This window comes from Misgurnus anguillicaudatus, chromosome 24 (assembly GCF_027580225.2).
Source record: "Misgurnus anguillicaudatus chromosome 24, ASM2758022v2, whole genome shotgun sequence".
Taxonomy (NCBI): Eukaryota; Metazoa; Chordata; class Actinopteri; order Cypriniformes; family Cobitidae; genus Misgurnus; species Misgurnus anguillicaudatus.
In genome coordinates this window covers 17784297-17798755 of record NC_073360.2, presented here as the reverse complement: position 1 = coordinate 17798755, position 14459 = coordinate 17784297, and the positions used below count along the sequence as shown (strand labels likewise).

General features: G+C 34.8%; 1 protein-coding gene and 1 long non-coding RNA gene across 2 annotated transcripts; one reads left to right on the top strand and one right to left on the bottom strand.

Annotated features, from left to right (window-relative positions):
* Positions 1-52: 52 nt before the first annotated feature.
* Positions 53-14112, bottom strand: jam3a (junctional adhesion molecule 3a). Its single transcript, XM_055196289.2, has 9 exons — positions 13949-14112; positions 10792-10860; positions 10591-10704; positions 10342-10494; positions 9952-10154; positions 8975-9074; positions 8708-8837; positions 3558-3609; positions 53-2746 (listed from the first exon to the last, which is right to left on the bottom strand). Exons 1-9 carry the CDS (start codon positions 13995-13997, stop codon positions 2711-2713), a joined length of 906 nt encoding a protein of 301 aa, XP_055052264.1. The 5' UTR covers positions 13998-14112; the 3' UTR covers positions 53-2710.
* Positions 4250-7739, top strand: LOC141361612 (uncharacterized). Its single transcript, XR_012367762.1, has 3 exons — positions 4250-5392; positions 5519-5664; positions 6393-7739. It is a non-coding gene; the product is annotated as an uncharacterized lncRNA (long non-coding RNA).
* Positions 14113-14459: the final 347 nt, after the last annotated feature.

Below are 14459 nucleotides of genomic sequence, written 5' to 3'. Positions count from 1 at the left end.
TAAATGTCACGCTTTGCAACGCCAATGCTGAGGAAAAAAATAACGTGCTCCGTTAAAATAATAACTTCTTTATTTATAGATAGGAAACTGATTACATGACCACATGAACTGTATACATAAATGGCCAATTCATTTTAATGTTACCTGAGAAATATTATCATCTAAGTTTATAATACAATAGTGTAACGTTAAACATCAGAATTAAACATCCCTGTGGTAATGCTATTCAGATGGCATTTTACCTATAATGATTTTTCACTTCACACAACACGTATTACAGACAGTACATAAAATAAATGGACAACAGCATATGACAAACTGCAATAATAACATAACTGAACATTTTGCATATACATTCAACATCTAACAATTGCTGGAATGTCAGTTATGCCATCATATAATATTGTTAAATTATTATTCGGTATTGTGTCAAATGCAGAATTGTTTGGAAACAGTGTGGTCAACACAAGTAACTTGTTTCTGTCTGCAAATGAGTAAAGGATTACTTATACTTTACTTTAAATTAAAATCTACAATTAAATGGTCTGTCATCAAATTTTAATAATTCAGTAAGATGTATGTTCGATGTTACATAGGTTACACCCCGTTAAATATTCTTCCCACAATCCCTGCCTAGCATTGTCCATTAGGCAGATCTATTAGATTATTTCAATACAAGATTTATTTTTATATGAAGCATACATTTCAGTTGTATCTTATATAAAGTACAGTGGCTTTTTTATGATATACTGTACCATGAACAGTCTGTCAAACTGTTTATTAGACAGTGGGACATGCCACGAGGAAGACTTATGTGTATATTGTCATCATAGTGCATTCAACTATGCACAAAAATGTAAGAAAATATTAAGATTGGATTTGTCTTGTTCGTATTACCAAACTTTATGCTAGCACCGAAAGAACTTTGAAATAAACAGAAACAAAAATTACATATGTAGTGTTACATACACGTATACATGTTACACACATATGTTTTACAATATAATCCTAATGGGAAAACAAACTAAAAGACAATGTTAATTGCTTCCACATGACCATTTTTATTTTTTTGAGACGACCCACAGTCTACTACTCTTGAGTGAACTACTATGTATGCATATACTGTATTATAAACAGACTAAAACAATGACACCGAGTCAAAAACCTGGGCAATATGTCCAAAACGTATAAAACAATTATAAAGCATTGAAGGTCACTTAAACACAGAAACGGCACTCTGAAAAACTACAAGTGCATAATCTGTATCCAGAGGATTATTTCAAAAATGAAACTAAGTAAATGAATCACCTTAAACAACAAAGTCTACTGACTTTACAAAGATGTTTGATTAAATCTCAAACTAAAATGCTTATAATTAATGGATTGGTAGTTAAAGAAATGGTAAATGTTTTACTACTGGGAAACAAATAATCAAGAACTAGTGTCTGAAATAATACATCAGGGTCGTGCAGAAATGACTCCCATTCAATTTAGGGGTGTAAATTTGAGTCGAATTGGCCACACCTACAGGAAGCTAAATTGGAATTTGACTGTCTAAAACCTTTAAAACTTTCCAACTAGGCTTTGTCAAGACATCAACGTTGTTTTTATTAACTTTAGCATTGCTAAAACCTTTTAAATGTATACATTTTGGATGAAAATAACACTTACAGCACTCCTTGGGTGTTGTGAATACAGTAATATTTAAGCACTTCATTAGTTTCTGATAAATCAATATCTTTATTGAAAAGATAGTTCACCCCAAAATTAAAATTCAGTTATCATTTACTCACTCTCAAGTTGTTCCAAACCAAACAGATATGGGGCACCATTGACTTCTATAGTATCCCATAGTATGTCACTTTATATATAAAAACTTTATTTGTGTAAAGCACAACAAAGAAATTTATACAGGTTTGAAACAACTTGAGGGTGAATAAGTGACGACAGAATTTTAAATTTTGGGGTGAACTATCGCTTTAACCAGTAATATACATTAAAGCATATATATTAGTTCAGAGACTAAATGATTGTTATAATAAAATGATTATTTGTGCCCCATAAAAACTACTACACATAAAATACTCTTGTCAAAAGTGACCAGTTTAAACAGTCTTGGCATGGCATTATACACATCTACACTGACTTGGACAGGGTTTTTCACCGTCAAGGTTCATCCAGTGTAAAATATAGTACTATTTACCTTGACGTTACGCTGAATAATTTTCGTATGTTAATAACTTCTAGGTGAAAAATACAGCAGCACCTGAATATGATTTAGGTCTTGGAACAGTAACTATAAACCTCTGAAAATGTATTAGGCTGCAGTCTTTTAGTGACATTCAAAATTTGGACAGACTTAAAATGATCTGTATTAAATCCTGTCCTCTGTGATCTGTCGTAACAGCTGTGACTGTACATTTTTTCTACCTGACAAGATGCATGTAATATCTACATATCTGACCTTCGTTCAGTTCATGAACATTGGCATTTTTATATATAATCTATATCGAATAGGTTTGACTTCTGTCTGTTCAAGATCAAAATAAAGGGAATGCCCCAGTGTAACACAGTAGTTTTCAGTTTTTGTAATAACTTTGGCAAGCTCACAAGCTCAAGTTTTGCACCTTTGTATAAAATGCAACTGGACAGCTTGCAAGTCCCAAAAGACCTTTACACGGCTGAATGACCCTTCTTGTTATCTTTGACTTTATATGACAAAGGACGACTTGTGCCGGAAATGTCCCTGGAAAACAGTAACAGCAATAAAAACGAAATGTATTTAAAAATAAATCTAACCAGAGATGGTTTTCATTTTAAATCCGAAATTTTTACTGACAGATTACTTTTTAAATGCCATAAATACAACTGTGAACTTTGGCAGCATTGAAGGGGCCATGTCACAAGACTTTTTTAAGATGTCAAATAAATCTTTGGTGTCCCCAGAGCACATATGTAAAGTTTTAGCTCAAAATACCATACAAATAATTTATTATAGCATGTTAAAATTGCCACTTTGTAGGTGTGTCCTTTAAAATGCAAATGAGCCGACGCAACTCAAACACTGATCACAACGATGGTGGTCTGCTGAAACCAAAATCAATTGTGCTTTTCTCTGCACTAAATGGCAGTGCTGTGGTTGGACAGTGCAGACCAAGGGGTGGTATTATTACTGTATAATAAGAACTCCTTATGACATCATAAGGAGAGCCAAATTTCAACGACCTATTTTTTCATGTGCTTGTAGAGAATGGTCCACCAAAACCAAGCTACTGGGCTGATCTTTTTCACATCTTCTAGGTTGATAGAAGCACTGGGGACCCAATCATTGCACTTAAACATTGAAAAAGTCAGATTTTCATGCCATGGCCCCTTTAACAAAAGAAAATATCTATAATGTGCACTAACCTGTAAATGAAACCAGATCTTGGATAATATTGCATCTGACTTGAAGAAACACTTGTTGACCAATATGCTAGTCTATTCATACTAAAAGTGCACTAATAAAAATAATATTCACTTTCATTTTTTCATGATTTATTCTTTAAATGTCTTACCTCATCTGGACTGGCGTAGTCCAGTCTATTGTCGTGTTGGGGTACTTTGTAACTTAAATAAAAAACAAAGCAGAGCATCCTTACTCAACAAAATACCTCATTCAACTTCTTACTAATAGCTGTATTAATATTTTAATTACACAAGCATTAGTCTTATTCAAATAACTTGTCAGACCATATAAGATGGTATGATTGTAACGATATGTTATGCTGTGACTGATCCGTATGGTTAGGACCAGGGCCGCCTTAACCTAATGTGAGGCCCCGGGGCTAAGAGGTTTTGTAGGCCCCCCTTCCCCTCGATTTATGGTCTAATTTTTTTTAAGTGTAATATCTAGGTAATCTACATATCAAAATGCATTAGTTTCTTTCGAGACATACAACAGTGAGTTTTCCCTCTTTGAGCCAGAAAACACCATAATATCATTATTAACATATCACTGAGCCCACTTGAGCATAAACACAAGACACTTTATTTAACAACCACACACAGCAACATGTGGTGATAATAAAACCAAAATGTGTGAAAGTATATATGTTTATAAGCTTTATATTTATATAGTTTTTGGAATATGCACATTTGCAGAAAATTGCCACTCACTAACTAAATGCTCACCACAGTTTTAAAAATATAATAAGTTAAAGTTAGTTTTAAAGTAAAAATGCATTAATGATAACAAAAGATAAGTCTTTATACACTGAAAAAAATGGACTTGGTGGGTCTTTGAATTTAAATAAAATAAACATGTATATGCAACACAAAATATTTATATTCCTTGTGTAAACATAATTTAATTGATTAGGATGAAAATGTTTTGTTTGAATGTAAAATGAACACATTATTCTCACATTGATTAAAATTGATTGAATTGAATACTTAATGCAATAAAATTGAGTTTGCATACAAAATGGCACCTCCTGAGCAGCAGGGGCAGTATAGCTCAATGAAAAGGACGTCAACTGCCATAAAAGAAGAATAAACATCGTTTGTTTTGGGCGCCAAAATGAGCAGCAGTCAGTCAGAAGAACTCTCTCAGACGGACAACACGTTATTAAAGTAAGTTCTATTATTTATTTATGTTCACTTTATACGTGATACATCTTCACTAGATAGACAGTTTTTTTTACAATATGTAGCCATTGCAATGACTTGTAGTAAAAATTAGTTTGGAGGAGGTTGGTGGAGTAAGTTAACGTTACAGTCAGTCAGTCAGTAAATGTAAGGCTCATAAAACAGCGTTTTAAAAATGTCAGCTGTATAACGTTATTTCACGTTTGGTAGTTTTATCCGAGTTGAAAACTGTCAGCTTTGAGTTGACTTTTGAGGCACTTTTTACTCAGCTGTTCTATGGAAACGTGTCAGGACAAATAAAACGCTAACCAAACGTTATTCTGTCCAGAGTAACGTTATCCATGTAACTTAAATAATTTACCAGATGATATCAATTGACTAAATTAATAATGACATTGCGTATGAAACAAACTGTCTGCTTAATCAGATGAACAGACCCGCGTCAGTTATTCAAGACTTCGCTACGCCACGAGCAACACTTGATTCTATTAGAAAAAGCTTTTTTAAATGTCTCGCGTGACGTCTGGTATATTAACTGAAAAAAATTGCTTTATAGTGCCACACCTTAAAGCTGACGTTTTCAGAAGAGAACCTTGTTGTTTTAAGATCTAATTTTGTCCAAATTTTGTATGACAGATATAATACTTATTTCATTATTGCTCTGTGTATGTGTGACCTTCATCATTTGAGGTTATGTGTTGATTTCACCTCTGAATATTTCCTTTTATAGGTCCATCATCCTTGCACACACTCAAAAGCATTGGTAAGTAATTCCTATCACTTTTGTACTGCTGTTAGGAGCTAAATCTTATTTTTGTAACTAATATACCTGTATTATTCTTTGACTCGCAGTACTCAAATATACAATGGTTGGTTAATCTGTTTTCAGATAAATGCTGAATTTAAAAGAATCACTACTGTCTTATGTTCCTGTGTCACCAGGACCTCCAATCCAAAAACCTGATGAAGCTCTTCCACTAGAAAGGAGGACAGCTAGCAAAAAGACTTCAAACAATTAATGATCAAATGACAGAAGTAAGTAATATAGATTCATAGACACAAAAATGTGTAAACCTTGTTGGAAGTACAGAAAATGTAGTATGTTTTAGTTACATCTTTTGGCACAAGGGTCATTAAAACACCTGGGAAGATTTAAAGGGGTACTTCACCCAAAAATAAAAATTATAAATCATGTTGTTACAAACCTTTATAAATGTCTTTGTTCTGATAAACACTAAGGAAGATATTTTGAGGAATGTTTGTACCCAAACCAATCATAAGCCCCATTCACTTCCATAGTGGGGAAATATAATACTATGGAAGTGAATGGGGCTCATGAACAGTTTGGTTGCAAACATTTCTCAAAATAAATGTCTTCCTTCGTGTTCCTCAGAACAAAGACATTTATACAGGTCTGTAACAACATGAGAGTGAGAAAATTAGAGAATTCACTTTTGCTGTGATTGTCAGGTATGGTAGCACACACTCGAAATGTGGCCTCTTTATTTAACTCATTCCAGTGTAGTACACACACACACACACACACACACACACACACACACACCTGGAGCAGTGGACAGTGCAGCTGCCTTGCTTTGTAACCCATATATTTGTAACCAATTGTAACAAGCTGTGGCAATGCACATGGGTCTGTATACTTACATTTATATTTGTTTGCATTGTACTAATTTCCAATGACACTTTTATTGTAACAGTAACCTTTTTTTCTGTTTCTTTTAACTACATTTGTTTGTTTTGTACAGGGCATGGATGAAGTCAGCATCAGTGTGGTAATTGGAAGACACCAATGTTGGGATTTGTGCTCTCAAACAACATGCTTCTTGTGATGAAGAAGAGGATCTTTGTATAGTCCTGGAAGGCATGAAGGTGTTGCAACATCGTGCCATGTTGTTTGAGCTGATGTATGCCTTAAACCTGAGCTATCCTGATCTCTGCTTTATTTTTGAGGAAATCCAAAAGATTTTAATGGAACTGCATTGAGCGTAACTTTAACGAACAGTTTCTTTCCGTGAAAGGATCAGAAAGACTGTGCTGCTCATTTTTGACTTTGTTTATCTGTTTTAAGTGTTTTCTCTTATTAAAACATTAACAGTTTGCTGCTCAGAGTTAATTTTGGAAATGGTTGTTGTATTTTTTTTTGTTGAATCTTTGATTATCAGTTTATACAAATGCTGTAGCTCTGACTTTCTGAAGGATTGATATTTTCCAGTTTGTAAATCCATTTAAAAAATAATAGTACTTACTGTTTTGCATGTCTCTGTGGAATGCAGTGTTTGTGCTTTAGCACTTCTAAATCTACTGTGATAGTAACTATTTTAAACATTTGGGTCAGTTTCACAGATGGGGCTTTTCCTAGTCCCAGACTTTTGCAATGCCTTAATTTGAAAACATATTGCACTGACATATCTTGACATATATCAGTGCCATTGTTTTGTCTCAAGATGTACTCCAGTGTTGTTTTTGTAAGGTAGGTTTGTTTGTAAACTTTTTTGTAAAAAATATCCTAATATAACTAGAGCCTAGTCATGGATTAATCTACAACCTGTCTGGGAAATTGCCCCTTTGTATGTACTGCATGTGCTGATTGTTGTAATAGTTATTGACGGTTAATGAATTAATGTGTAATGATGTAATTGAATTGATGATCTGAAAGCAGTGGTTTGCCTCAATATCACTAAACATTTGTTCAAAACTCTTTGCTTTTTATGCCAATGCAAATGTATTTTGTATTTAAAAAAAATAAATAACATTTGGATAATTATGGGTGATTATTCTGGTGTCAGAGACATAATGAAATTGCTTTAGAGTTACATAATCCCATAATATAAGCATTAAAAAAGCATGTTGGAATTAGAGATAAAAATCTAGTCCTCTTACATAATAAAATTACTTAGACATTACAAAATAAATGTGTTATAGGAAAGAGAAATAGCACTTTGAGTCAACATATTTATATTAGACTACTTAAAACAATTAAAATGTTTTGGTCTGACACATAAAAATTAAATTAGGAAAATTATTTTGGTTTTATACAATCGGATTATGTGGGACCGATGTACACATTAAAATTACGTAAATTGAAAGGATTTTTTTTTTCAGTGTAGACAGAATCTTTTTAAATGCATTAATGATAACAAAAGATAAGTCTTTATAGACAGAATCTTGTTTTTTAATCAGTTATTTATTTTGTAGGCTATTGAAGATATAGTATGCATTGTATTTAGTATTTATGCATACATAAGCATGTAAAACGACCAAGTATGAAGACAGACAGGGAACATACCTGTATATAAGATCTTTAGATAATGAGATTATAAATATGAATGGTGCTATCAGGGGATGATCATTTGAGATGGTCTTGTCGCTCTTTACTTTCTTAGACTTGCACCTTTACCGTTGCGTCTCTTTCTCGTCTTTCTAAACCAACAGATGTGTGTACTGTGAGCTAACGTCGCGTCAAACTACATCCCTCCAGCTGCGCACGCGTCACTGATATAAACGCGAGTAAACTTAAACTTTATAACAACTAACAGCATTATGTGCGGGAACTCCTTTCTTAATTTAGCGGCACAGTTTCTTGTGCACGTTTGGAGAGACTTCTGCATGCAGAGACTCAGCTGAACGAGGCGAGCACAGAGAGAGCGAACGAGCGAGCGCGCGCAAGAAAGAGAGAGAGGGAGACCCGCACCTCACTGGTGCTTATTATGACATTTCAGAAATTACTCTTTCATTTGTTGGTGGATTATTTCTCTGTCACACTCAGTCTAACGTGCAGGAATGTCAAGTTGACAACGCGCACTTAATTACATTACGCGGAATAAAAAATATATTACGTCTAACATTTTATTTCACGTTAAGTTACAACAGACCAATCAGCAGCCATGAAACGTGCAATTAGAGTGATTGACAGAAAACCTGACAAGTTACAAAACAATATGACCTTTTCAGCTCATCATGAACGCAAACTAGGCATGCCCATGAACTTGAGAGGCCCCTGGGCTACAGCCCAGCTAATCCCGAGCATTAAGGCGGCCTTGGTTAGGACATTTTTACTTACTTGGTTTCCCTGTGGTCCCTACAGGAACAGTAGCCATTTTTCTGAATTTGACACAGTCCCACAGTGACAAAAATAAATGCTGCCACACCACCCAACACCTTCAGAAATATCCCCAAAATGTCCAGATCATCTGAAAAAAAAGAGCAGAAATTATATGACTTAAAGGTACTGTACGCCCAATAAAAGGGATGATCGACACAAAAAATAACACCATATTGATCAATCACTATTACAAAATGCTACTAATATTTAGGAACCCAGACTTACACACTTCCATGGTCTGTGGACTGCACTTAGAGGTTCCCGCATCATTTTTGGCATGGCAATGATATTCACCTGCATCTTCTTTCTTTACTGACCGGAATTTCTTTTGACCAAACACAAAATATTAATTTACCGTAGCTATAGAACAGTTAAAATAAACATAATTAAAATACAGGGCTCCAGACTAACTTTTTTCACTAGGAGCACAGTGGCCACCAACTGAAAATTTTAGGGGCGCAACCAGACAATTTAGGGGCACACACTATAAATCAACATGCTGACCAAATATTCAGATTTCTACTAATTTCCACTGTATTACTAATAAATACTTTAATGATAGATGCAGAAAGTACAATGTGCTGTTTTCAAATTCAGTATCACATCACAAAAAAAGTACAAATTTTCTGGCTGACATGTGCGACTGGATGTAAAATTCAGTGGCACACTCTCAAATTTTGGTGACAAAATGCCTCCATTTGGGGGCAGTTTGGAGCCCTGAAATACCTTTACAATATTGATTTAAAATCATTGGAAACAAATAATAGTTTTCTTTATCCAAAGATTGGTTCAATTTCACTGATAACCAACATCAGAACTCACAAGGCTCACAACAAATTTTTAAAGGTGCAATATTTAACTTTTAGAAGGATCTCTTGACAGAAATGTAATATAATATACATAACTATAATGTCAGAGGTGTATAAAGACCTTAAATAATGAACTGTATTGTTTTTATGACCTAGCATATGTCTCCTTACATGGAAATCGCCGCCATGTTTCTACAGTAGCCCTAAACGGACAAACTGTTCTTCAAAGCGCATTTCATCCCTAAGTTGTCTCAAACAACATGTTTGTCATGTAGCAGCTACCGTAGCTTCTATTTGCATTTCGAAATTGAAGTTGGTTGCAATTCGCAATCTCACAGCTAGATGCCACTAAAAAACCCACATTACACCAAAATCATTTTCCCAAACACTTACTAGTGAACCTGTCTCAGTGTTCATGATATATGATGAATTGTAGAACTTGACGCTGGTTTTCGGATCCTCTGGTAGCTCATCATTGTTATGGAACCACTGGTACTGTGATTGAGGAAAGCCCTCGTTCTCAATGCAGTGCAGTTCTATGGTGGAACCAACTGTAACCGCCTCTGGTACATTGCACCTGGGTACCACTGGCTTCACTGCAACACATCCATAATGTGTTAATAGGGCATCTGATAAAAATTCATCAAAACCAGATCCGAAGCAAAAAAGGAAAATATATACAGGAATCATATTGATTGGTTTCATTTTACTCTCAAGTCCACTTTGTGGCCGGTCCAGCTGAGAATGTGCCCATAAACCACAGATGTACTGTTCCAACATTACCTCTTACAGCGAGACTGATCAGTATTTCATCAAAGGGCTTCTGGTCATCGAATGCTGCAACCTCACAGCGATACTGTGCTGAATCTGATCGACTCGCGTTCAGTATATAAAGATTTGCTGGCTCTCTCAGTATCGCCCTGTGTTCCAGATCACCTGAAAACATACAGCTGCGTTGTTAGCGTGCAGTAGGGTTTAATACTGTGAACCACTAAATATGAGAATATATTTGCAATAGTAAAAATATGTTACCTGATATTTTATTTTGAAAATACACATAGCTGGGAACACTGTTTTTAATTTTCTTCCATTCGATTCTGGGATTGTTTGTAGAAATCGACTCTATCAAGCAGGTCAACTCAATCGCTTTAAACAGAAACAACAACATTTTTGTCACAAAATCATAAACAATTATTCAAATAAAATATTGAGAGAAATAGAGCTTTAACTTACACTCAAATTCATTTACCCATACAGAGTTTTCAGTTGTTCTGAGTATCACAGCAAAAGTTGTACTATGGCCTGCAACAAACAAACAAAAAATATGTACTGTAAATCTGGACATGAGCTGGATAATATATGAGGAACTCAGATGCAAAAGGCTTTAAACGTCACCTCCGTCAAAAATAAGATAATTATATTGAATGGTCCTTAATCCTGGCCTCTGGCCATTCAAAAATAGCGTTTTGTTGGCTTTCAGCAAACTCCTCTAAGTGCATGGAAGATTAATTGTATTTTGTGGCGGTCAGTAACTTCCTTTTCGAGGGTGCATGATTCAAAGCTTGTAACAACATGTATTAAGCCCGTCATGTGTGTCGTAATTGTTGATCAGTGTCTGACGAGTATTTTGTGAAGGTGAGCGTCTCTTTAATCAAAAACCCTTTAGATGCGTTTGCATCAGGCATGTATTTTTACAAGACGCATGATGCACATGGTTCACGTGATGCAGCAAACAGATATTTTGACACGACGAGCAACACAAATGACACTCCGAACACATATTTTGAATTTGCGCCCCTCGGAAAAGAAGTCACCTGCTGCCCCTGCTTGGACCTGAATACAACCCGAATGTGGTAGTGACATGAATCATACACCCCCTAATGTGTGGTTCAGTTCATTAATTTTTACATTTTTACTTTCAACATTTGCAATATTTCTAGTTGCACCTTTAGTAATTTTGCAACTGTTATGTCCTGTCCAAAAAAGTTGATTTTTGCAATAAAAGCATGCATGCACTTAGAGGGTTTTGCAGCAAAATATAGACAAATTTGTTAAATACCAATAAAATGACTTTTGTGAAAATAAGGCATAGAATATATAAAACATGCTTATTTACAAGAAAACATGTCAGATGCACTTAGAGGGCTTTCCATCTGAACTCCTCATCTCCTCCATATATTTTCATAAGATTTATAAATACTTTCATGACTTTTTCTAAAAGACAAACTGATGAAAAAATACCAATTGTGCACTTCACAACATTTAAATGACTAAAATAAAGACCATATTCCATGTACTGTATACTTACACTTACTACACTACTGTAGATTTACTTATGCAAATCCTCTGCAAAATCAGTTTTTCTCTTTTGGAACGCATACAGTAAGGAAAGATTATAGTGGTTAATGTTTTGGGAAAACTCTATTAAGAACCCCAAAAATCCTGCTGAAAATCCACAACCCCCTGTATTTATGGTTTGTGGTTTATGGTCTGTTTACATCTACGAAAAAGATCAGTGTTAGATAATGAAAAGGCAAATGCGAAAGAAAAACAAACTATTTGCCAAAGCTGTCCCAACAGACTCTGCTCGTATGAGAAAACAATTTGGCTTTTACTTTTTAGGGCATTTGCTCTTTTCAGATGCATTCCTCACTTACTTGTAATCTCATGAAATCCACAGAGTGTATTTACAGTTACTCATATGTGATCATTTGTCTTAATCATCCTGAATTTTAAACCATATAGATTTATATGACATACATGTCCGACTAGTACAATTCAGTATACAAATGTAAAATGAAATACAGCTGTATATGTAAAGACTGTAAAGTGCTGCACATGGGAGAACAGAGCAGAGTCATATTGTCACAGCTGTATCTGATGACTGTAAAGTTTCCGGTGACTTTCCCATCGCATGCATCATAATCTATTTTTACATCTGCTGTTGACATTTCTCCATTAGACAGGCTACATTATCCAGCACTGAAAAGCATGCGATCACATTACGCAAGCAAAAAAACACATAATTAACATTTCTATTCACATCAAATTGAACTCTTTATGTATAAGAATGATATTATTTCTTTAGTTAAGAATGTCGAGTAGCCGCAAGGCTGATGTTGAAGAAAGCTTTAAAAATAATTACATAGGAATTGTGGCTCATCAAGCACAATATTAGTGTTTTTATGTCTGCACTCACTAAAGTTGTTGTTTCAATGGCATTTTGAATTATATATAATAATAGACATTCAAATACCATACAAATGACTAACTAGAAATGTTTTCCCAGAGTGAGAAGGGATAGGAAGATAACATTTGACATTAAACATTCCTTAAAATATGCCTGTTTAGAAAAGCTTAAACGTTGATAATTCACAAAGTAACATTCACTGAAGTAAAATTAGGCTGAAGTTGAGGCCATTTAAAACACTTTGGGATTCAAAGCACTCCGGCCAACAACTGCTTCTTTGAGAATTCACAAAGCGAGTGTGACGACAGATGAATGTAGCTACACCTCTTCACACATCAAACATTTTGCACAAAGCCTAGATTGTGTTAAGATTAATAAAAAAAAATTTCCAATGTCCAATGTGAAAAATGACACTTTACTACAGCATTTCTACAATCATTTCCACTAATTTCAACTCCTTGACCCTTTGATGCATGACATCCAGAATGGACCATTAATAGACATTTTTATTTTTATTTTATTTTTTAAGTAATCATGGCTTGATCTTACATTAAAACCTATTGACATGAAATTTTATATGCCTTCTTTATATATCATCATGGCTTACAAAAGTGATGATACACAAGTACTCTTAAATATTTATTCTATTAACTTCTTTTTGTATAGGACAGCTGTTTAACTTTCTACAAAAACATCACTTTCAGAAGCAAACAGTTGTGACCATTTATATTTCATATGCATGAAACAATTTTTTGTATCGTGCATTTGCATTTGCAAATAAGAGTATTGAGCTATTAATGACGATAGGAGCATGAAAAGCATGCTAAGTAATGCAAAATAAAGCTAAGATATTGGCTGTGCATGAAAACGCATTTTTTTAACATATGATGTCCGAATACACACATACAACGCGCCTATGAAGAGAAATCAAGCCCGCAGCTTAATAGGTCTCGTGCCACAGTCGTTATGTCTCGTACATTAAGCACAGATGTGAAATAAAACTCATTAATCCTACGCTGAGGTTAATAACCGCCTTACTAAATGATGTTTACACTAAATTCAGTCAGGCGGTGGTAAACGATAGCAAAGCAGCGGTAAGGGTCAGCTACAGTAGTAGCCTTCTGCCATCACACGGAAACACGTCCGTTAATGCAACATGAACTGGTCACTCATTTACATTAAATCATAAATATTACTCACACAGGATGGAAATAAGCAGCAGGAAAAGCGTTTGACTCCCGAACGCCATTTTGAACGTATGATTTACATGCAAATTTGCCTTAGCTGTCCAGACGATGGGGTGGACAATCTGGTGGATGCTGCCGCTGATGAGTTTCCATAGCTACAAGGACATCTAAGCGGAAGACAGGGGCGGGGCTGTGGCAGCACACGTAAACTTCCGGTTGATGTTATATTAACGTGAAAACCGCATGAATGGGTAAACTGGAAAACAGTTCGTAATTTTCTATATTTGTAATATATAATATTTTGGTAATGAACGTTATGGTTATTTTGAAATACCGATAAATATCAGCTTGGGCTTTTTAATGTTTATGCTTTTTAAAAGACAGTATCGAACACTGACCTTGCTTTGCAATGATCAGTTTGGTCCAAAAATATCTCCAAAATCGTTTTCATATTTTAACACGAGGTGGCAGTGTTGGATAGGACATACTTAAAGGGTTGTTGAGACCCCCCAAAATGTGCAAAG